Below are 21300 nucleotides of genomic sequence, written 5' to 3'. Positions count from 1 at the left end.
ATGCAATCTGCCTCCCACCTAGAACTGCTAAAAACACGATTAGGGCAAGCAACGGAGGGGTGCATGCTATGATGCGACTATTATTGGGTTTTTAAGTGGAGAAAGATAGTTGTGCTTCATATTTAATCATAAGCACGCTGGTCGGCTGGAGCATTAGCAGCGTGGGCGGAAGAGATGGAGGCGGATTTCTGAAAATGGTGGGGTGGGTTTAGGGCTAGGGAGTGGTTTAAGAAAGTAGATGGATCAAAAATAACATTTTTCATCACCATTTTGATGGAGTTTTCTATCCATCTATTAGTGGATACATTTGAATTTTTAACTCCGAATCAATTCCAAAAATCTGAATGTCTCTATTCAAATGCAAAGAGTTTTTTTGTTTTGAGCTAAAATTCATTGAATTTGAAATTTCAAATGAAGTGGGTACAATACAAATCATTGGTAGGAACGCAGCCGAAATCATGAAATACTAGTGCCTAATCCGCAGAGAAAACGTGGGAAAAGGTAAAAGGGTGGTGAGTGCAGTGCAGTGGAGGAGGTAGGCCTTGGAATCCTATTTTGCCAATTTCACAGTGTGAACCAAAGTGAACTATTTTAACTGTTGGCCTTTCGGCTGCTTCGTTCTTTTTGTCAAATCCAGTGGCCATTGTCTCATTTTTTAGTTATCTTCTTCTTTTTTTGGTGTTGTATATGACTAGACATTTCAAGAAGATATACCGCTGGATTTTGAACATTCCCAACTAATTTAAGGGTGTGTTTGTCCCAAAATTTTGAATAATTAGGAGTGATTTCAACTCAGTATTTATATGGTAATTAATTTTGATATTACGGGGTGTATGGATCAACAATTTGTTGGTTTAGTGGTCTGCAAAATAAATTTTAATGAAAATTCTTACTCTCATCTCATACATGATTACTTTTATTTTCCTTAATATAAGATCACGAAACTTATAGTAAAAATATAAAATTTAATTATAAAATATAAAGATAAGAAGTTCATTACATCTAATTGGTGCAAGAACATCAAATAGGACCACCCTCTAGCATGATTAGTAATGATCAAGTTGAAAATGAGAATGCCGTTAATTAACTAATTTACGCAGAAAATTAAATAAATAAAGATCCCACAGTCAGTACAAAAAAATTGTCAAAACTGTCCTATTTTTCTTCTTTGAGAAAATTATACTTTTGTACTTTTTCATAATACTTCAACATAAAACATGTTAAAGCCAGTCATAATTTGGGAATTATAATTACACTTGTTATATACAAAATATATATTTTTCCAAAATTGTAGATAAATATGATATATTAAATCTGCTTAATTAAATTCAATTTAAAATAAAAAAATTGATTTATATCACGTGTAGTAAGGTGGAAAAATTGTAATACAAATTGAATTTGATGGAATTTTAATTAATTATATAGTAAGTTTAATATATTTATAATATAATTAGTGTATAATTAAAAAATAATTAATTATATAATGAATGTATTATATTTATTTTACAATTAATCTGATTAGACTAAATTTAATTTGAATAATAATAATTAGGAGGAAAGAGAAAGCAAAAGAGAAGCAGTAGGTGTGCAGTCAGAAGTTGGAGACGTGTAGATGGGAAAGGGTGGCCAGGTGAGCTTGCGGGTGCGGGTGGGGTGGGGGGGCAGCAGCACAGCACATGACAGAGGGAGACCCGAACTCAGAAGAAAAAACAGTGGGACTATTAAGATAGATAGAGCAATACCGGATTTGGCAGTTTTGGTTTCAATCTTGGGGCGGGAAATAAACTGCTTTCTTCCCTTTTCAACTATACTATACATTAATTGCATGCTTTTTTTCCCTTGGAATTCTTCCCTCCCCCTCCACTCATGGCCCCTGGTTTTACTACCCTCTCTCTCTCTCCTTATATAAATTCTCTCCTCTCTCTTCCCCTTTTTCCCCACCCCCCATCCGCCATTTCCCTTCTGACTTTTCCTTGCACAGTTCCCCCCCGCTTTATTCTTCTTGGGTTTTCTTGTTCCAGATCCGTCCTTTTCTGCTCCTGCAGGAACAAATATCTAATTACTTTGATCATTATATATGTATATAGACAGAGACTGAGAGAGAGAGAGAGAGAGAGAAAACCATTACTAGCTTTCTTCCTCTTGTTGTGAAGTTGAGAATCGTCGTCTGATCATGACAATTGAAGCTGCAGGCTTGGTGGAGGAAATCAGGAGATCAGACAGAGTTGGGCTTGTGGATAAGGTTATCAAGAAGAAGAGATGCAGACGAAAGGTTGTCCAAATTCGATTGAGGAGGTCTCCTCAGGTTGATCATCCCACCACTCTGCAGAAGCTCTTTCGTTCCTGCCGGAATGTCTTCAAGGGCCCTGGAACTGTTCCTTCTCCTACTGATGTCCGGAAGTTGTGTCGTATTCTTGGTAATTACGCAACAACCCTCTGTTTTGACTTCTTTTATGGGATTGTCTTGTGGGATCGATCAAGAATTTCCCTTTTTTTTTTTTTTTGTGAAACACTGCAATTTCCAGTGATGATTCAAAAATTGTTTGCTAGCTGCTCAGTTTTCTTGATTGGTTAAATATTTACTGAATTATATTCGTCATGCGATTGATTGCATGAACGCATCTAGTTATCACTTATGTGGTGAAGGATTAATTTAAGACAAAGTTATAGTCATAGTTTTTGATAGTTAATAATGTTTTTTCATGTTGTAGATGTAATGAAGCCTGAAGATGTTGGACTTAGTAGGGATCTGCAGTTCTTCAAACCTAGGAGTCATGAGGTTGAAGGCACTCCAAGAGTAACTTCAGCTACCATCTACAAATGTCAAAATTTTGAGGTAATACATCTTCTTACTTTCTTGCAGCAATCATGAATTCATGCAACATATGCCTGAGCATATGATGTCCCAATACTATTAGCTATACAATTGAAGACCGTCGTTTTCAGATTTCTGCTTTTGGTTTTCTTGAAGTATGTTGAACTTGTTACTATTTATTTATTCTGCAAATTGGGGAATCTTATGTAAATATAGGGATTATTGCACTGATGCCTCACTAATATAGTCAAATTACTGAAACAGCTCATACTTTTTGAATAATTACACTCACTAGCCTCTCTCCCCAGCAATAGTGAGGATGTGGCATGCCTAGCAGTTTATAATTAATGTAATTCCATGTCTTTTCTGTAATTTGATTGTAGTCATGGGAGTGTAATTAATCTAATTATCCCACAAATATAAGCTGAATTACTGATCTTGAAAAGCTCGAATTCAATCTCCTTTCTGCAGCTGTGCATTTTCTTCCTTCCGGCAACTGCTGTCATACCTCTTCACAATCACCCGGAAATGACTGTCTTCAGCAAGCTTCTGCTGGGGACAATGCACATAAAAGCATACGATTGGGTCGATCCCCACGACTCTGATTACTTGACCTCACCTACCAAATGTAAGTGATCTCCTGTCTCCTCAAAACCAACAACCCTATGTATGTGACTAAGAATATGGATTTGCTAATGCATATGTTGTTCAAATATAAAATTTCAGCTAGACTAGCGAAGCTCAAAGCGGATGCAACGTTCACAGCCCCGTGCGACACTTCCGTGTTATATCCAACATCCGGAGGAAACATCCACGAGTTCACAGCGATAACGCCATGTGCCGTGCTGGATGTTATTGGGCCTCCCTATTCAAAAGACGATGGCCGTGATTGCTCACACTATAGAGATACTCCGTGCGATGCTTCATTGTGTAAGATGCTACTCTTTCATGCTTCCTTCACATTATCTGTCGTGGTTTTTTGTGCTGACCAAGAACATCTTTTCGTTTTGATTTCAGACGGTGCAGAATTTAGAAAGATCATAGACAACGCGGGTGGTCGTTATGCGTGGCTGGAGGAGATCGAAATCCCTGAGGAATCAGAGATGGATGGGATTGAGTATAAGGGTCCACAAGTCTTCGATTCGATGGCCTAGTGATCGTTTTCCTCCCACATTTCTTACACTCTAGTGCCTGTTTGTACCTAAAGCATCAGCTAGTTCTCATGTTTCTGATCTTTTGCTATACATTTCTTGGTCTTTTTGTCTCTTGTATATATGCCCCATTTGTAGAGTTTAATGTGACATAGTTTCTTCATTGGTAGTATGCGAAGGGAAACACAGGCTGTCGAATTCTTACATAGTTTCATAGTTCAGTGAACAACAGCTTTGTAAGACAAGAGACTGTGTTCTTGAATATCTACACTCCATTTACATTAATACATGACAAACTGTAATCTGCAGCGTATAATTAGTCTCCATTTGGTACCATTCACTCCTAATTAGAATTAACTAAAAAAAGAATCACATTATTCTTTTGAAAATATATTTATATTTATATAATATTTCTTTTTTTTTTTTTTACACAATTATAGTATTAGGATTATCGTTATTAATAGTGGCTTGTCAATATTTGTGAGCGAGTAATATTTGTACTATTATGATATTTAATATATTTAACTGTTTTTTCAATGCTGACAAAAGAAAATTGTGTATAATTTTGTTGCCAGTATTTATATTTTGTATTTTTGTAAATATTTAATTTTATATATTTCAAATCATATATTTATTTGGCAATATATGTAGATTTATTTGATCTTTTTTTATATATATTATTTCGTTTACTTAATACTATGTTTTAAAATTGACCAAAATACATAATAAAAATATATTGATTAATGAATATTAATTATTTTATCTTAATCATTTTTATTTGTTCATACATCGTGAGTACTTAAATTGTTAGTAAGAAATAGAGTAAATTGTTTTGATATTTTATAAGATTATGACAAACTACGCAAACACCTTATATTTTTTATAAATTCCAAAATACCCTTTGAGAATATAATTGTAATTATAACTACACCCTCTATTTAAATATAAACTTACACAAACATTCTTTAGGAGGTGTACCTGCAATCTATATCGATACTAATAAAAAGAAAAGCCCCTTTATACTAAAAAACAATAGTTAATGACATAGTCACACTAATTTTTTGTGAAGTCAAAAATACCCTTCATAATAAAATAACATACTCAACTTTTTAAAATTTACATTAAATGATCTTTTTTTTTCTTTTTATTAATGTAATATGCTGATTTATATATTTTACTTTTATTTATAATATATTTTAAAGTATGAAAGATTATTTAATATATGCACGCAGGAACAACGTGCCATAACAGCTAGTCTTATAAAAAAATAAGAGATGTTTGTGTATTTTGATCTGGAAATGTCAAAATAATTTACCTAAACAATAATGATAAAAGCATTTATAGTAAGATCATTAACAGGCAAACAATTTTCTTTTTTCTAAAATTCAACATTGGTAATGAAAATAAAACCAAAACGTTCTTCAGGTATTTGAGCAATATGAGAGCCGTGGAGTCTCCATGAATTTGGGCTTTGATGGGCCAGAGTCGTAATCGCTACTATTTGTAGAAACGAGCTGATTATCTATTGGTCCACAGGGTGCTGTCCCTCAATTAAGACGGGCAAGCCTCAGATGGGCTGTTCGGCCCAATAATAATTTAGTTAAACTATTAAAAGGAGAAAAAGGTTTTTTTACGTAATAATGACTTTATGTCAAATTTGACATAATTACAAATTCTTCTCATTGTTTAAAAAATTATTAATACTCTTAAATTTAACTACCTCCCAACAAGTAGCTCAATTTCTTAGTTTTCATTATATTTTTATTTATTTTTTATAGTGAAATAGCAAACATGCCCTTGTGGGCCATAAATCATAAATTTTACTTATTTTTAAAATTTTTTTGAAATATTACTAAATTTTATAGACTAAGTCGATAACTTTTTTATATATATAATTTTTCAGATTATTTCGTCCAAAGTGGAGAATTTCAAATTCAATTCAAGAATTGTATAATTTCATCAAACATATAAAAATATTGTTAATTTTTCAAACAACGAGAAGTACATATTTGATACCACCCTCCAATAATATAGACAAGGGATAAAGGAGAATTAAATGATGTATTCCATCTAATCAACATACGTAAAGGTAGCCTAACTATTAAAGAGGCACTTAATATGTGCCTCTCATAATTCAATAAGACAAAGTATGTAGTATAGGGTATACTATTTTAGGTCCATATACTCACAAAAAGAAAGCAACTCTATTAGGCCCTTAAGCCTACACTTGTTAGATGTGTCCCACAATGAGTTGAAATCTTGAAACTAAGGGATATTAAGGTAGTTATTGAATCTCAGGGGTATGGCTCATTGTATTTATATTATTAGAGGAAAGTTTGTATTGAAACCTCATCGTATGCAAAAATTTCTAGAAATAGTGACAACCACGAATTGCAAGTCAGGAACCCAATGAACTTAGGGACACTTTCTTTTTTTTTTTTTTGGGGGGGGGGGGGGGGTTGGCCCGTGGAAACTTTGGCATCTTTTGGTAGCATGGTCCATTCCCAATTTATAGATTTGGTTTAGTCTAAGGCTGCAAATATGTTGAAGAAAGATACATGTGAAATCTCTATAGTCCTTTTCAACGAAAACCCTCAATTTGTAAGAGGAGAGATAAGTATATAATATTTTTTTTATTTTGCTCCTTATTTAAAATTTTTTTATATATTTTTGTATTTATAAAAAAATAAATGTAATATATATATATATATATATAATACGATGTGAATGTTTTAGTTAACATAGTAGCCATTCTTGATAATGATCCAACCACATTGAGTGTTGGTAGTCAGATTCTTAATAATTCAGCAGCAGTGCTTGTTGCTTGCATGTTGGCTGTTGCTTTTCTTTTTTCAAATGAAAAATAAATGGAGAGAGAGAAGAAAGTGAAAAAGCGCCAAAGGGAGAACTGACAACCCAAAGAGGGTCACAGCTCAGCCAAGATAACTACGTCTAGGATTAGCCAAAGCCCAAACTGCTGACGCCTGACGCCTGACGGGACTTGGAAAGCGAAACCTCGCTCTGCATGACAAATTCCTTTTCTTGAAAATTATAGAATTCTCTATTAGAGTAATACAAAATCTTGAAATTAAATAGGAAAAAAAGGGATTTTGATGTGCCAGAACCAGCATTTTTAAGGAAGAAAAGAGAGAAAAACATAGGTGGTGGTGGTTGTTGCAGATAACGAATGCTCACTGGCACTGTGAGAGAATAAAGGGTTCTTCTCTGCAAGAATCTTTCTTTGTGGTTTTTTGCTTTTCTTTTGTAGTTCTGCCCAACAATGGGACACCATTAAAGCTTCAAAAGCACTTATATAATTGGCAAAATATGAGCTATAAAGTTTAGAGAGAGAGAGAGAAATTGTGAAAAGAAAATTGTCGGTAAATGAAGTGATAATGGTGGTTAAAATGTGGTTTGGCACTGAGTTTTATGTAAAACATGTAACTCCACTTGTCTTCTTCCGTGCATGGTAATTTTTTGTGCCTTTTCAATTTGTAACCAACTCCCACTCTTTTATCCTTGTCGGAAGGCTCCAATTCTTAGAAAAGATTCAGGGGTTTCTTTTTCTTTAAGGACCCAACGAGTTTTTTATCCTTAAGAAAATGGGAGCTTGCGGAGAAGCTCAGTCAATCTTGTGGTCAGTTTAGTATGAACTGTAATGAAGGCTCTGTTTGAAGTTTGTGGTTGCTTAATTCGAAGGTTAGTAGTTGGTGAAGTTCAGTAACACCTGATTTCAATGTTTTTTTTTTCCTCAGAAAGCTTTTGATTATGCCTGTGTTGCTTCATTTGAAGGTAATACATTGTTGGGATTTTGATTTTTTTTTTCAAGGTATTCCAATTAAATTTTATGGGGGCTTAATTCTGTTCAGACAAGTCTCTTTGACCATTTGGGTTCACCAGAAACTTGTTTTTGCTGATAAGAAAGGTATGCTTCTGAGACATTCTTCCAACTTTGTACTTTGCATTCTAGATTGTGTTGGTGGCTGTATGTTGTCAATAGATGGAAGAAGAATATACTTGTTCACTTGCTAATGCAATGAGAAGGTACAAAATACATGTGGATGAATCAAATATGAGCAAAAATGCGAAAATGTTTTCATCTTCTTGAGAGTATCTCAACACCATAATAGCAGCTTTTGAGAATGTTCTTGAATTCTAACTGTCATTTGGTCTCAAGAAGTTTGTCATTGTCTAAATCCCACAAGGGAAGAAAGAATGAAACGAAGAAACTTTCTTGTCAATTTTTTCTCTCTTGTGCGCCTTATCTCTGTTGGTTTCAATTATTTTTGCATTGATGATAAATGCAGGCACTCAGATTCACAATAATTCCGGTCTTCTTCAGGAGTGAAAATCTCCAAATTCTGATTCATTTCCTGTTCTTTCAGACAAACTTCTCCTGAAATCACTAGAATCAAGTCGGCGAATAGTTTAAGTGCTTGTGGTTTTTCCACCAGACCCCGCACCTTGTTCAGTGGAGCTGATGGCTAAACATTTCTGCCAAATAGTGTTCCTATTTTTGTTTGTCCTATTGATTTCAGTGTCCTGTAGAGAGCAGCAACAATCATCCCAAGTAGAAACTCTCCTGAGAATTAAACTCCTCCTAAACTCTCCATCTTTTCTGAGTAGCTGGAAGAATGACACAGATTTCTGCAAAAGCGAACCAACTGCTACTCTCACTGTTGTTTGCTATGAAGAAAACATAACTCAGTTGCATATTGTCGGGGATATTGGGGCTCCTCGATTACCAGAGAATTTCTCAATTGATTCCTTTGTTACTACACTTGTGAAGCTTCCAAGCTTGAAAGTCCTCAGATTGGTGTCTCTTGGTTTATGGGGACCACTGCCGAGCAAATTTATGCGCTTATCATCCCTAGAAATAGTAAACTTGACTTTGAATTTCTTCCAAGGCAACATTCCGCCAAGCATATCATCATTGGAACACCTTCAAACACTAATACTTGATAGCAATAACTTGACAGGTAGGCTGCCAGATGGCCTCGGTTCACTTTCATCTTTGGCTGTTCTGAGTTTGAAGAACAATTCTTTAAGTGGATCCTTGCCACATTCACTGGGAAGTTTGGAAAACCTCAGAGTTCTTGCGCTGTCTAATAACAATTTCTCTGGTGAAGTGCCTGATCTCAGCAGGTTGACAAACCTTCAAGTTCTTGACTTGGAAAACAATGTTCTTGGGCCTCGATTTCCAGTAGTTGGTGACAAAATAGAAAGAATTGTGCTAAGGAGCAATAAGTTCACTTTTGGGATTCCGGAGAAAGTTCAATCCTATTACCAGCTGAAAATCTTGGACATTTCTTCCAACAGATTTGTCGGACCGTTTCCAGTATCTTTGTTATCTCTGCCATCAATTACTTATCTGGATATTTCAGAAAACAAATTCACTGGGATGCTTTCTGAAAATCTTCCTTGCAATGATGAGCTTGGTTTTGTGAACTTCACTGCTAATCTGTTGACCGGAAAACTGCCCAACTGTTTACTGTCTGATCCGAAGAAAAGGGTAGTTCTATATGCTGAAAATTGTTTGGACGCTGGAGGTGAAAACCAACGACAAATTTCCTTCTGTAAGAACGAGGCTCTAGCTGTGGGAATATTACCTCATTCTCATAAGCAAAAACAAGCTTCCAAAGTAATTCTTGCTTTAAGCATAACTGGAGGAGTTATTGGGGTAATAGTTTTAGTTAGTGTAACCTTTCTGGTGGTCAGGAATTTTCTTGTCAAGACAGCAGCACAAACACCTCTACCAGGATACAAGACAGAAAATGCATCAACTGGCTACACCTCAAAGTTTCTTAAAGATGCAAGTAAGTTTCTCCTTTCACCTTCTCCTTGAGTGAATAATGCTCAAGTGGAATTTGTTCTGAGGTGTGATCAATATGCACAACTATAAAGCACAAGCTCTTGCATTTGACATGTTAATCAAGACTAATTATTCTAAATACTGCAACTGATTTAGACTCTGATTTGGTATCTGAGAGAAAACAGCTGACACAATTATCCACATGTGGCTACTTTCATTAATATAGTTAATCTTTACAGGAAAATAGTGAATGTATGACCTTAGCTGCCCATATTTTGCTTTTTTTCCAAAATCCAACATAGAAAGATTTCTGATGCCTTTGTATACGCCCTCAAGAATGTCTCAACCAATTTGACTGTTTCTACTTTTGCCCGATCACTGTTCATAGGATATATAACTCAAGCAATGAAACTGGGAGCACTTGGGCTTCCAGCTTATAGGACCTTTTCACTGGAAGAACTTGAGGAAGCAACCAACAACTTCGATACATCAACTTTCATGGGAGAAGGATCTCATGGCCAGGTATTCACATTTGGATTCACATATTCTCATCGTATTAAGATTTCTGGGACAAAGTAAATTTGTCCTCTTAAGCTCTTTGAGATTTGACGGGAAAGGGCTGATGAATTTGCCTCTAACTGGAATCAGATGTACAGAGGTCAACTCAGGGATGGTTCCTACGTTGCAATTAGATGCCTTAAACTGAAAAGAAACCACAGCACTCAATATTTTATGCCTCACATTGAAATGATATCAAAACTCAGACATCAGCATTTGGTCAGTGCTCTTGGACACTGCTTTGAGTATTACTTAGATGATTCAAGTGTAAGCAGAGTATTTCTGGTGTTTGAATATGTGCCAAATGGGACTCTCAGAAGCTGGATATCTGGTAAGTGAATATACGGCAGTTATTGTGTGGTTACCTGCATTTTCTTGACATGCATAAAGTTATTCTTACCTTCTCTTTCCACCAAATACTTGGGAACTTTTCCTATATTATTCTAATTAAGGTGAGCTAGATGAGAATGGGATTAATTCTGTAACTTGTTATCTCCAGAAGAATCTCTGTACAGTTAACAGTCGTGCTTAATATCAAACCCTTTAGCTGGACATGTAATTGCATATCTTTTCAACAAGAACTTGCTGAACAAGTGAACTAAAGTTTTTGAATGTGCAATAAAAGCAGGTGATGTAGTCTATTAACGTCGGTCTGGAAGTAAAATTATAGCTGATATTATTTAATATACCAGTTCGTTTGTTCAGATGCATTTTTGAATTAAGTTTATGTAACAGTATGTTTGATGATTTCTCGTTGACCATAATATTTGGCAGAGAAGCGAGTTAGACGAAAGCTTACGTGGGCTCAGCGCATAGCTGCTGTTACGGGGGTAGCAAAGGGCATTCAGTTCCTCCATACTGGAATTGTGCCAGGTCTCTTTGGCAACAATATCAAAATAACAGATGTTTTAGTTGATCAGAACCTTGTTGCAAAAATTAGCAGCTACAACCTGCCTTTGTTATCAGAAAATATGGGAAAAGTATGAAGAAAGAATTTCTCAGAATATTTTTGTTTTTCCTTATTATTGGTGCTGCAGAAACTGACTGTTAGAATCTACCCAATTCTACAGGATCAGCTCCAAAATTTTCTCGGTGTATCAAAGGAGTTTAAGAGTGCAAGGTCTGTCACTTGTCAACGAATAAGAAACTATATAATTAAATGCTTCTTGATGTAACTGATGCTTCAGACATGCATTCCGTTGATCGACAGGACAAAGCATCAAGATAAGTTGGATATTTATGACTTTGGGGTGATTTTACTAGAAGTCATCTCAGGAAAGCCTATGATTTCCAGGAAAGAAGTGGAGGTTCTAAAAGATCAGGTAGTCACTGAACTAAACTACACTCTGTTTTCTTCTCTTCATTCGGAAGCACAAAAGATGAATAAAACCCATTTTATGCTTCTAATGAAGAGAATTCACAAGTCATTCGTAGCTCATGGCTCCATTAGATGCCTGAAGCTTGAAAAGAAATTTCTTTACCAAGAATATATGTCTTTCTTTTTCTTCACTTGCATTATCAGTAAATGTGTCGGTGTTAATTGGAGATCATCACATCAACATGCTAAACAGTCATTGATCTTCTTCTAATGTTATGCAGTTACAAGCCAGCATCATAGCTGATGATACATCAAGAAAGAGTTTCATCGATCCAGCAGTTAAAAACTCGTGCTCGGGTGAATCTGTGCAAACGATGATCGAGATATGCTTGAGATGCTTGCTCAAGGATGTTGCTGAAAGACCTTCCATTGAAGATGTACTCTGGAATTTGCAGTTTGCTGCTCAGGTTCAGGACGCATGGAGGGGTGATTCCCAGAGCAGTGAGGGCTCTCCCATTTCTCCTCTGCGAACTTCAGGCTTGAAGCTGACTATCAAACAATAGATGATAACAGGTATTTCCTATTGCCTCCCAAAAGCCATGACTCAAAACTAATTTCTCAATTTGATCTCTGTTTCCGCACTAAGAAAAACTGCCACTCCAGCATTATTTAAGAGCATGTTGAAATTTTTAAAAAGATTGTTCGATACCGCACGTCACATACTACATTTGGTGCTTTTGCTGATTCATTCTGTAAACAGACCTTGTAAGTTTACTTTTCTATCATTTCTCATCTTCAGAGATTTTGCATTCATAAGAAGAGGAGCGCCGCTAAGGAAATTATATTGGATCCAGCAACATAGACAAGTTGTATGTATTGTACTCCGAAGATTCGATCTTCCCAGGCTGTACCTCATAGCTTTCTTCCTAAAGTAGGGAGAGAAATGTTTATGACAATATCATAGGAGTACAGGCAAGATATTGTCCTGAAAAAATTAACTATTTCATTGTCTTTAACTTCACTAAAATTTTCCTTTCTAAGTAAAATTGTTCTCCTACACATTGATCTATTCCGCATAACAACATAGGGCAAGTGAAACAAAGTTAAACCAACTTCCATAAACCACACATATCTGATTGCATTTGTTACCTGCACATCATGTATGTTCCGAAGGCAGGATGCCAGCACAAGAAGAACTACCACAAAAACATGGCTGGCCATCCAGCTTGAGCCTAACGTCCCCGTAGCTAAAAGTAAGCTCTTCATTTTCTTGAACATCTCTAGACGTGAAGAAGCAAATGCGGGGCAGCAAAGCTCCAGAACTTCTCACTATCACCGTATCAAGATTACCACCATCACAAGAATGATTAATGAACCGTGCAATGTTCCCAATTCTTGTGCCATCGATGTTGATCCTCATGCATGTGTTCCCCGATGGAAGATGCTCCTTTACAACCAAAAGAGCAGGAGTTAAGCACCCCATTGATGCGTTTTTGTCATATGTTTGCTGCCTTTGTCTTGCTTCTTTGGTGGACAAAAGCTCACCTTCAATAGGAATGGCAACGATTCACTCATCAATTATCCATTGAAAATGAATTATATTCAAAATTGCAAATTTTCCAGTACACAAGGGGAAGTTCATAGGATATTTTGGCGATTTGAGAGACCAGATATTACCTGCATACTCGCAGACGAACTGCCCGCTAGGAATCATCTCAGCCGCATACAAGCCCCAACCTTTCCTCTCATCTTTTACTATCTTCAACCTGACCCTGACCCCTCCTTGAGTCACCCGATTCCCGCACGCCGGGTCACACTTGCAGCTAGGCCCACATTCTCGGGTCAGCAAAATGTCGCCGGCTTCCAAGCACGGACAACAATCGCCAATACACCTTGCGCACTCGCACCCGCTGGCACTCTCGACCCGGAACAGAAACGGGTCTGGCCGACCCTCTTCAGTGCACATCCGGGCATCGTCGCCGGAGCCCCAGGGCTGGCGAAATTCGGGTCTTACCAGGAGGGTCTGTGTGGGGGTGTAGAAGAAGTAGGGGTAGGGCTGTGAGTCGCCGGCGATGGGGTTGAAGAATGGTATTGGGAGGTTCTCCAACCCTCTGGAAGCGTCGGAGGTTCTTCGAGAGGTTATGGGTTTGGAGATTAGATGCAAGGCTTTGCAGGTTGAGGCAACAGAGGCTAGTTCATCGGAGTTAAGGTATGGGAGGACTACGGCGGCGCACCGGAGAAAAGCATCGTGAGAGTGGCGATCGCGCGTTTTGCTGCATTCTTGTTCCTCCATTGCAAATTTATTAAAGATTGCCACCCAACACCAATATAGATTTTTCATCTTAAGAATTAGGGTATCTGGACATCAATACTATTATAATAAAATTTTTTATCTTATCAATTTTAAAATTTATTTATTTTATTTTTTAAAAAAAATTAATCAAATTAATAATTTTAATATTTTTTTAATAATCTCACAATTATTTTTTTCTTAACTATTTACTATTATTTGTTGGTAGAAACCGCGTGCGACGATAACAAATGATTATAAAAATCATCTCTTTTAGCATTGAATACTTGAAATTGACGCACAAAAATTCATTTCAACTCAATTCATTAAATTTGAATAAAAAATTTTATTCGATAAACTTTTGGAGCACAACTCGACTTCATTAGATTAAAAATTATATAATATATTTAAAATATCAAATTAATCAAACTTCAACTTATATCTTATTTAATTAAGATTTATTTGAACTTAATTAGATTAAATCAAATTAAATTTAAACATAATTTTTAAAATTTAAATAATAATTCAAAAAAAATTGAACAATAATTTAAACATGGCTCTACTTATTTACAACCCCATCATCCTTGCCTTGTCCATAGAACTTGCCTTTCATTCTTAGTTCCACGGGATAACAAAAACCTCACATTGGAAAAAAGATCATAACATCACAACTTCAACAAAATGAAACTATGTTATAATTTATTTAAATCACAATTGAAGAAAGAATGAATCGATAGGGTATATACATGACGAATAGTCTTATTCACCCTATAATTCTTTTCTTGGTTTTCGGTAATTGTCATTCACCCTGCAATGACATACTGATGGTTGTAATGTTCGTTATGCCCAACAATCAGGGAGAAGTAACAAGTAGCACAAGTCAGATCGGCAGCGCTAGCAGGTCAATGAGGTTCCATTCCATCCAAGGGCCAAATGGAGTGGAGTTCTGAACTGTTAAATTGCGCATTGGGACGTTGGAGTTTATATCGTACCATCATCATATTTTGATTGCTTACAACCTCACTTGGGTGCTGAAACTACGCTCTCTGTGAGGAAAGAGGACCCTGCACGATCAAGATAGAATCTGATTGTAACAAAGACCATTTCATATTTCTCAACTCTCTCCCCGTCTCCTATTCTGCTCATTTGCCAGTTAAACTTCACAACACTAGATAAATTTGCTAGTAATCTGCAAACCAAGGACCACTTGGCTTATCTCACCTCAACCAACCAACACACTCAAATCGCGGACGTTCTACAGAGTGGTAACACACTTGGTCCAACGTAACCATTGGACCATAGGAACTGATGTTTTTTTCCTGATTCATCTATCTAATGATTTTGGATGGACTTGGAACTGTTGCACCCTGTCCATACAAGAGTTTCGCCTCAAACCCTCACCTCACAACTTCATTCTTGCCTTGCCTCACAAAACATTTTGCCTGAACTCAAAGCGAATGAGATACAATTCCAAATCAGTGCCTCTGTAGGAAACAATCACAGCTATGTGAGTCCTAATCTGACAAACATACAGAGTGCTAACACTCTGCTCGGCCAGCGTACCTCAGATGATTTACAACTTACATTGTAAGGGAAGTAGCAATGCATCACTTAAACCAACCATTTCAACTAAATACAAAATAAGGTCCATAAGTACTCAGGTCAATTTAACTAAGAATCTTGTAGGGCCAAATGATCCCAAGTAGAAGTTCAGATAGACTCCTTGCAGTAAACTTCCACTTTTTGAAAAGAAAAGGGATACAAGAATAATCATATAAACAAATGACCGAGGGTGTAATAATATTGCCAGGATGAGAGCAAAAATACCCATACGATTCAAACACGATTTACAAAATTATGACGAATAGGCCACTAGGAATCACAGATATATATCTCTGCTTAAAGAAAAGGGTGTTCACGACAACCATATTATATGTAACACGGAGCACTGTGTTCACAAAAAGTTTTTCTAGAACAGATTCTAGAAATTGCTTGCTTCAACCCCATAACAAGCAGGCATCAGCAATCCACAGCGTCCAAAATATAGTTCAAGCTTAACCCACATCTCCATTCATGTTAAAATCTTAATCAATGGCAGCATAATTTAGACTCAAGATCTGTATCGCATAACCATTCACCCATCTAATGTACAAAAGAACCAAATTCCACGACGGCATAGACAACACACAGATGCACACACACACACACACATAAAAGATTGAGCCTATAAAATGCAGAAAAATCTGATCAAGGGTCAGAACATAAAGACTTCTGATCACCATACACATCAAAAACAAAAACAATCCCTTCTCGTTCAAAACTTGACAACTGGGGTAATATTTTTTAGTTGAAATGCAAAATTATTAGCAAATGTAGAAACAGGTGTTCAGTTTCCGTTATTCCCTTATGTAGGATTCTTAAATATCAACATGATAAACAAGATGTAATAGCTTCGATGGCTGACATTCATCAAAGAATTGTAACAAGTAATATTAGCAATCGAAGTATAAAAAGCTCAATTTTCTTTTTGCATCTAGGACACTTTTAAACCCGCTAAATTCAGAAGTCTCAAACTCTCAGGAGTTCTGCCGCGGAAGAGAGCTTAACCTGACCATCTATTAACTTCAGAACGAACCAATAATCAATCATTACAGCCAGTAGCCAATGAAATGCTCAATTATGCAAGTCGATTATCTACTACTTCTAACTCATTATATCTCAGCTAATAAGTCGCATAAACAGAATGTCGAAACTGCAGAATTTCATCGTATTACAATTGTAAAACCGAAAAGTATCCATTTTGGAGCCAAAAGGAAACAGAAAATGAAAATAAATCAGCGAAGATATCCAGGGATCTTAATGCGCAGAAATAGCATACTCATAACATAAGAAATCACGACAGACGCAATCCCAGCTGAAGCATACGACACCTTCACACTCTTCGCCCGATTTTTATCCAGCGCCAGATCCAAAAGCACGATCCCAATCCCACCAAGCACGAACATGAACCCGGAGGAGAGGCCCTCAATGATGTACTGGCCGTTCACCCGACCCGGGAGGAAAACGACCGGTCGGACTGCCCCAGTGTAAAGGTCTTGTGTGGATCCGATGCCTGGTGGTTCGACGATGACGTCGTAAACGATGCCGGAGACGACCATAAAGTAGGTGAGAAGAATGAGGGAGTAGACAGTCATAGCAGAAGGGAGGGTGAAGGTGGGCAGCTTCAGGCGGAGGCGCGGGGGGCGGAGGAAGGAGAATGGGACGATCCGGATGAGGTGGAAGATCGGGTCGATGGATCCGGATGATGGATCGGGTTGGGGTGCGGTGGCGGACATTTTAGCAGTGGATTGGAGGAGGAGATGAGCTGCTGAGCGAGGGATCTAGGAAGAATTGGGGGTTTTCGTCACTGGATCCTACTTCTTTACTCTCGCTCCTTCCGTTTACTTCGGTACTACTATTTTGTGACACCTCCTCTATGTGCATAATATTTTATTGGGATAATTACATTTTCGTTTTAGATTTGATATAATTATATGTAAATTTTTTATAATTTACAAAATTATATTTTTAAAGTTTTTTTCGTCTAATAAATAATTCTTTTCATTAATTAAAATTCATCAAATTTATAGATATTAACAAAAAATATGGAAAAAATTTGTATTACCCTCAATTTACTTATTATCGATTTATTACATGTCACATAAATTTTTTCATGACCAAATTACCCGTATTCATATTCACGCATTAATGTGAAGTATATCTTCACCATTACCAAAGCAGTTTAATTGAAAATAAATTGTTTGATATGTAATAAGTCAGTAATAAAATAATTAAGGGTAAATTCGATCCAGCAATTTGTATGGATTATGATTTCATTTATGGTCGGATTTGAATCAACCCACTTAAGTAAAATTCAAGGGATTCTCAACTGTTTAATTTCGGAAAACTAATCAGCCCAAATATGAAAATATATTAAATTATTTATTAGTTTTAATAATATTTCATCATTCCCCATATAACGATACGATGTTATCTATTCGAGTTTCCTATGAGTTTCACGATTTTATCGGTATCTTATTAGAGAGATGAGATATAAAAAATTTATAAACCACTCAAAATCTTCTTCTACAACAAATACGCAATGCTTGTAAGTGATGTCGCACAAAGAAAGTTCAACTAAATTTTATTAATGGGGGTGGGACTCAACACATTTGCACAAGATTTTTCAATACAAGCTTTTTTCATCACCTTGCAAATGAATAACCGGGGAATAAATTATAGAAAAAGTTGTGAGTGAAGTAATAGTAAAAGTTTGAATTGTTTGAAAACATAAGCTAAAAGTGAACAAAAAAAAAATTAAAGTTTGAGTATTTTGAAAAACAGATTAATATTTACAATTTTATTAATAAGTTGCATAAGTTGTTAAAAATCTATTTATAGTTCGAATCAATTTAATTTAAATCGTTTGAAAGAACAAGTTGTAAATTAAAAATATTATTTTTAACTTATTTTCAACAATAAGCTGATAAACAATTATTTTAAATCCTTGCAAACAAACACCTCTGAAGCTAAACTGAACATAATTTCAGCTATGAACACAAACAAGAGTGCACATATATCTTAACAAGGTTTGCTCTCGTCCCAAACATTCATAATACGTACCTCAGGGTTGAACACTAGAAAGAAACAACTCCCACTGCATACACACTAATACCACAATATACACACAAACATGCACCTATATTACAAGAATCAAACATGCAAAACGAGGATCTTCCGATGAGAAGAACCTCCGCAGGTACTAAATTTCTAGCACAAGCCATGCACAATTCACCGCGAGAAGTAGGATTTAGGCGAGAAAAGCCGTCTCGGGGAGAACATCCCCATGTATCTAGGCGACGTCATGGCATCGATAGGCCTATAACTAGGCATAATGTACCCTTCTCCACCATCAACCGGTAAACTCGCACCGTTAAACGTCCCACACTTAGTCAGCTTCCCAAACCATGACTTCTTCTTTGGGGACGTTTTCTGCGTTCCATTTATCTTATTGCATAAGTACTCTTTAACGACCATCACTCCCCGGTCGACAACGTCCATGGGGGGTGAAACGAGTGGATTTCCCTCCACGCTGAGCTTTTGGAGCTTCTTGAGACAGCCAATGGACTCCGGTAGGGTAGTGATCTTGTTGTAGCTGACGTCTAATTCGACTAAGGATATGAGAAGGCCTACGGAATATGGGATTGTAGCCAAGTACTGGAAGTTTTGGCTGACGTTGAGGACTTCAAGGTTGATGAGGTTTTCAAGGTCGTCGGGGAGGGAGTGGAGGCAGTTGAGACGGGCGTCGAGGACTCGGAGATTGGTCAGGTGGGAGGTGGAGTAGGGGAGGAATACTAGCTTGTTTGAGTTGACGGACAGCTTCTTGAGGTTTACTAGCTCGAAACCGATTGTGTCTGGTAACTGCCTTAGCTGGTTGAAGTTTGCATTTAACTCCTCAAGAGACCTGCAGATTCTCAAAACACACGCGCCTTGTTACTAAAGGACTGTCTCATCTAAAAATTTAAACAGTCGTGTGGAAAATTATTTAATATTTCTATAGATTGAATCACACACAAATTGCGATAATCTAATGTGGAAAAAGACAAGGGAACAATTATATTAAACTTGGGAATGGATTTGTGTTGCTCTGATCCATATATATCTTATTGAAAAGTTGACTTTTTATTTGGAGTGATAACCACCAGACAATTATCTGATAAACCTTGTTTTCCTCAAAGAATTAAAACTAGACATGAGCTGGGAAAAGATGGCAGAAAACGACCAGCAATTTAAATAACGATCTAGGCAAATAAAACGTCCAAGAAACATGATTGTTTTGATTGGACCAAACATGATTTGTGCAAGAATTTTTCAAAATGACGATGTTAGCTGTATGTGGGACATGATGAACAATGAAAGCCATAAAGATTGTGGAGGAAATGAACCTGCAGTTCTCGATCGTCCTAGGAAAGGAGTGAAGAAGGTTGCCGGAAACGTTCAAGAGTTTGAGCTTGGATAAACATCCGATGGAGTTTGGTAGGAACTTGAGCTGATTTGAATGCACGTCCAAGACGACCACGTTCAGGAGCCTTGCTGTCAAGGATTCTGGGATACTCTGCCAAATGACGAACAAGATAAGAAATTAAGGGGTTAAGACAGCTTATATAAACCCAATAACAATATAGTAAGAAAAAAAGAATCATAGGTTACTAAAACTGAATATTCAATGAGATAAATACGAATAATTTCAGGTTGTATAGAATTATTAATAAGATTAATTACCTTTTTCTGTTTATGAAATTGTTTTTTCCAAATGAAAAGAAAGATGGGATTTCATCAAGAAGAGATAGAAAAGAAGGAGATGTGACCTGGAGATTGTTATTGGAGAGGTCTAACTTGGAAATGATGGCTAAATTGAGAGGCGGATTGGGAAGTGTGTCCAAAGACATACCACTCAGATCCACAACTTCTTCCACCTTATTATTAGTATCAATGCTATTCTCATCCTCCACTTCTATCCCTACTACTCTATTATTGTTATTATTCATCATCATCATCATCATCTTCCTCTTCTCCATCTGCCTCTTACTCCTCATATCAATCCGTACTTGCTGCTGCTGCTGCTGCTGCTCATACATCATCTTCACACACACACACTCACTCTGCTTCTCTATCTCTTTCAAACAATAATATACACAAAGGGCACTCTCTCTCTATATATATCTCTTCTTCTAATTTTTGATGAAAAATAATAGAGAGATCTGTAGACCAATCGAAAATGTGAAAGTATATATATATATATATATAGAGAGAGAGAGAGAGAGGACGCGGTACGGATGAGAAGAGAGCTGGAAGGAATGAATGAATGGGGGAAAGTACAAAGGTCCGTATGTTGCGTGCTGACGTTACCTTCTCTATAAAAGTCAACCCATTTCCGTTATTTCTGCTGCCCGCCAATTGCGCTACGCCTCTCTCTCTCTCTCTCTCTTCCTCTCACTATATACTATATTTGCTCTTCTGCTATTCCTTTTGTCTTAAATACCAAATTTCACAATACCCCTTATAGTAAATTATCAATTTTCAACAACTTCATATGTTCTTTCTCAAATAACACATACAATTTATATGTAAACAAATACAATCTTTAATTCTGTCTTTATTTTGTATATATATATATATATAAATACAAGTACAATAAAATTTCAAAAAAATAGTATACCCCTCATGTTACTAGAAATAAACAAAATACCCCATACGAAAAATAAAATAGCAAATTACTCCTTGTGTTTACAAATAAAGCAAATTTTTCTCCTATCT

General features: G+C 36.4%; 5 protein-coding genes across 5 annotated transcripts; 2 read left to right on the top strand and 3 right to left on the bottom strand.

The window, feature by feature from the left end:
- The first annotated feature begins 1911 nt into the window (after positions 1-1911).
- LOC105173918 (plant cysteine oxidase 2) lies at positions 1912-4138 on the top strand. The gene is made up of 5 exons (XM_011095837.3): positions 1912-2417; positions 2712-2836; positions 3287-3443; positions 3542-3745; positions 3833-4138. The coding sequence occupies exons 1-5, from the start codon at positions 2174-2176 to the stop codon at positions 3967-3969; spliced, it is 867 nt and encodes a 288-aa protein (XP_011094139.1). The 5' UTR covers positions 1912-2173; the 3' UTR covers positions 3970-4138.
- A 2897-nt stretch (positions 4139-7035) lies between these two features.
- LOC105173916 (Leucine-rich repeat protein kinase family protein) lies at positions 7036-12713 on the top strand. Its single transcript, XM_011095832.3, has 10 exons — positions 7036-7665; positions 7796-7891; positions 8274-9782; positions 10167-10300; positions 10427-10667; positions 11111-11316; positions 11407-11456; positions 11547-11658; positions 11936-12227; positions 12454-12713. The coding sequence occupies exons 3-9, from the start codon at positions 8447-8449 to the stop codon at positions 12215-12217; spliced, it is 2361 nt and encodes a 786-aa protein (XP_011094134.1). The 5' UTR covers positions 7036-7665; positions 7796-7891; positions 8274-8446; the 3' UTR covers positions 12218-12227; positions 12454-12713.
- SDG20 (SET domain protein 20) lies at positions 11892-13996 on the bottom strand. The gene is made up of 3 exons (XM_011095836.3): positions 13332-13996; positions 12804-13199; positions 11892-12580 (listed from the first exon to the last, which is right to left on the bottom strand). The coding sequence occupies exons 1-2, from the start codon at positions 13993-13995 to the stop codon at positions 12811-12813; spliced, it is 1053 nt and encodes a 350-aa protein (XP_011094138.1). The 5' UTR covers position 13996; the 3' UTR covers positions 11892-12580; positions 12804-12810.
- A 2638-nt stretch (positions 13997-16634) lies between these two features.
- On the bottom strand, positions 16635-17413 carry LOC105173915 (Oligosaccharyltransferase complex/magnesium transporter family protein). Its single transcript, XM_011095831.3, has one exon. It carries the CDS (start codon positions 17277-17279, stop codon positions 16779-16781), a length of 501 nt encoding a protein of 166 aa, XP_011094133.1. The 5' UTR covers positions 17280-17413; the 3' UTR covers positions 16635-16778.
- A 1094-nt stretch (positions 17414-18507) lies between these two features.
- LOC105173914 (plant intracellular Ras-group-related LRR protein 6) lies at positions 18508-20824 on the bottom strand. Its single transcript, XM_011095830.3, has 3 exons — positions 20352-20824; positions 19929-20098; positions 18508-19447 (listed from the first exon to the last, which is right to left on the bottom strand). The coding sequence occupies exons 1-3, from the start codon at positions 20622-20624 to the stop codon at positions 18775-18777; spliced, it is 1116 nt and encodes a 371-aa protein (XP_011094132.1). The 5' UTR covers positions 20625-20824; the 3' UTR covers positions 18508-18774.
- Positions 20825-21300: the final 476 nt, after the last annotated feature.

The sequence above is a fragment of the Sesamum indicum genome, linkage group LG11 (assembly GCF_026168435.1).
Source record: "Sesamum indicum cultivar Baizhima isolate 11 linkage group LG11, ASM2616843v1, whole genome shotgun sequence".
NCBI lineage: Eukaryota > Viridiplantae > Streptophyta > Magnoliopsida > Lamiales > Pedaliaceae > Sesamum > Sesamum indicum.
Note: the sequence above shows the minus strand (reverse complement) of the source record. Positions and strands in the feature narration are given on the sequence as shown.

Coding starts and splice junctions, on each gene's coding strand:
- LOC105173918 (XM_011095837.3), top strand. CDS start 2,174: ATGACAATTGAAGCTGCAGGCTTGGTGGAGGAAATCAGGAGATCAGAC. Junction 2,837..3,286: donor ACAAATGTCAAAATTTTGAG/GTAATACATCTT, acceptor TCCTTTCTGCAG/CTGTGCATTTTCTTCCTTCC. Junction 3,444..3,541: donor CTTGACCTCACCTACCAAAT/GTAAGTGATCTC, acceptor ATAAAATTTCAG/CTAGACTAGCGAAGCTCAAA.
- LOC105173915 (XM_011095831.3), bottom strand. CDS start 17,279: ATGTCCGCCACCGCACCCCAACCCGATCCATCATCCGGATCCATCGAC.
- LOC105173914 (XM_011095830.3), bottom strand. CDS start 20,624: ATGATGTATGAGCAGCAGCAGCAGCAGCAGCAAGTACGGATTGATATG. Junction 20,099..20,351: donor TCTCCAATAACAATCTCCAG/GTCACATCTCCT, acceptor GTCATTTGGCAG/AGTATCCCAGAATCCTTGAC. Junction 19,448..19,928: donor AGGACGATCGAGAACTGCAG/GTTCATTTCCTC, acceptor GAGAATCTGCAG/GTCTCTTGAGGAGTTAAATG.
- SDG20 (XM_011095836.3), bottom strand. CDS start 13,995: ATGAAAAATCTATATTGGTGTTGGGTGGCAATCTTTAATAAATTTGCA. Junction 13,200..13,331: donor GTTCGTCTGCGAGTATGCAG/GTAATATCTGGT, acceptor TTCCTATTGAAG/GTGAGCTTTTGTCCACCAAA.
- LOC105173916 (XM_011095832.3), top strand. CDS start 8,447: ATGGCTAAACATTTCTGCCAAATAGTGTTCCTATTTTTGTTTGTCCTA. Junction 9,783..10,166: donor AAAGTTTCTTAAAGATGCAA/GTAAGTTTCTCC, acceptor CACTGTTCATAG/GATATATAACTCAAGCAATG. Junction 10,668..11,110: donor TCTCAGAAGCTGGATATCTG/GTAAGTGAATAT, acceptor AATATTTGGCAG/AGAAGCGAGTTAGACGAAAG.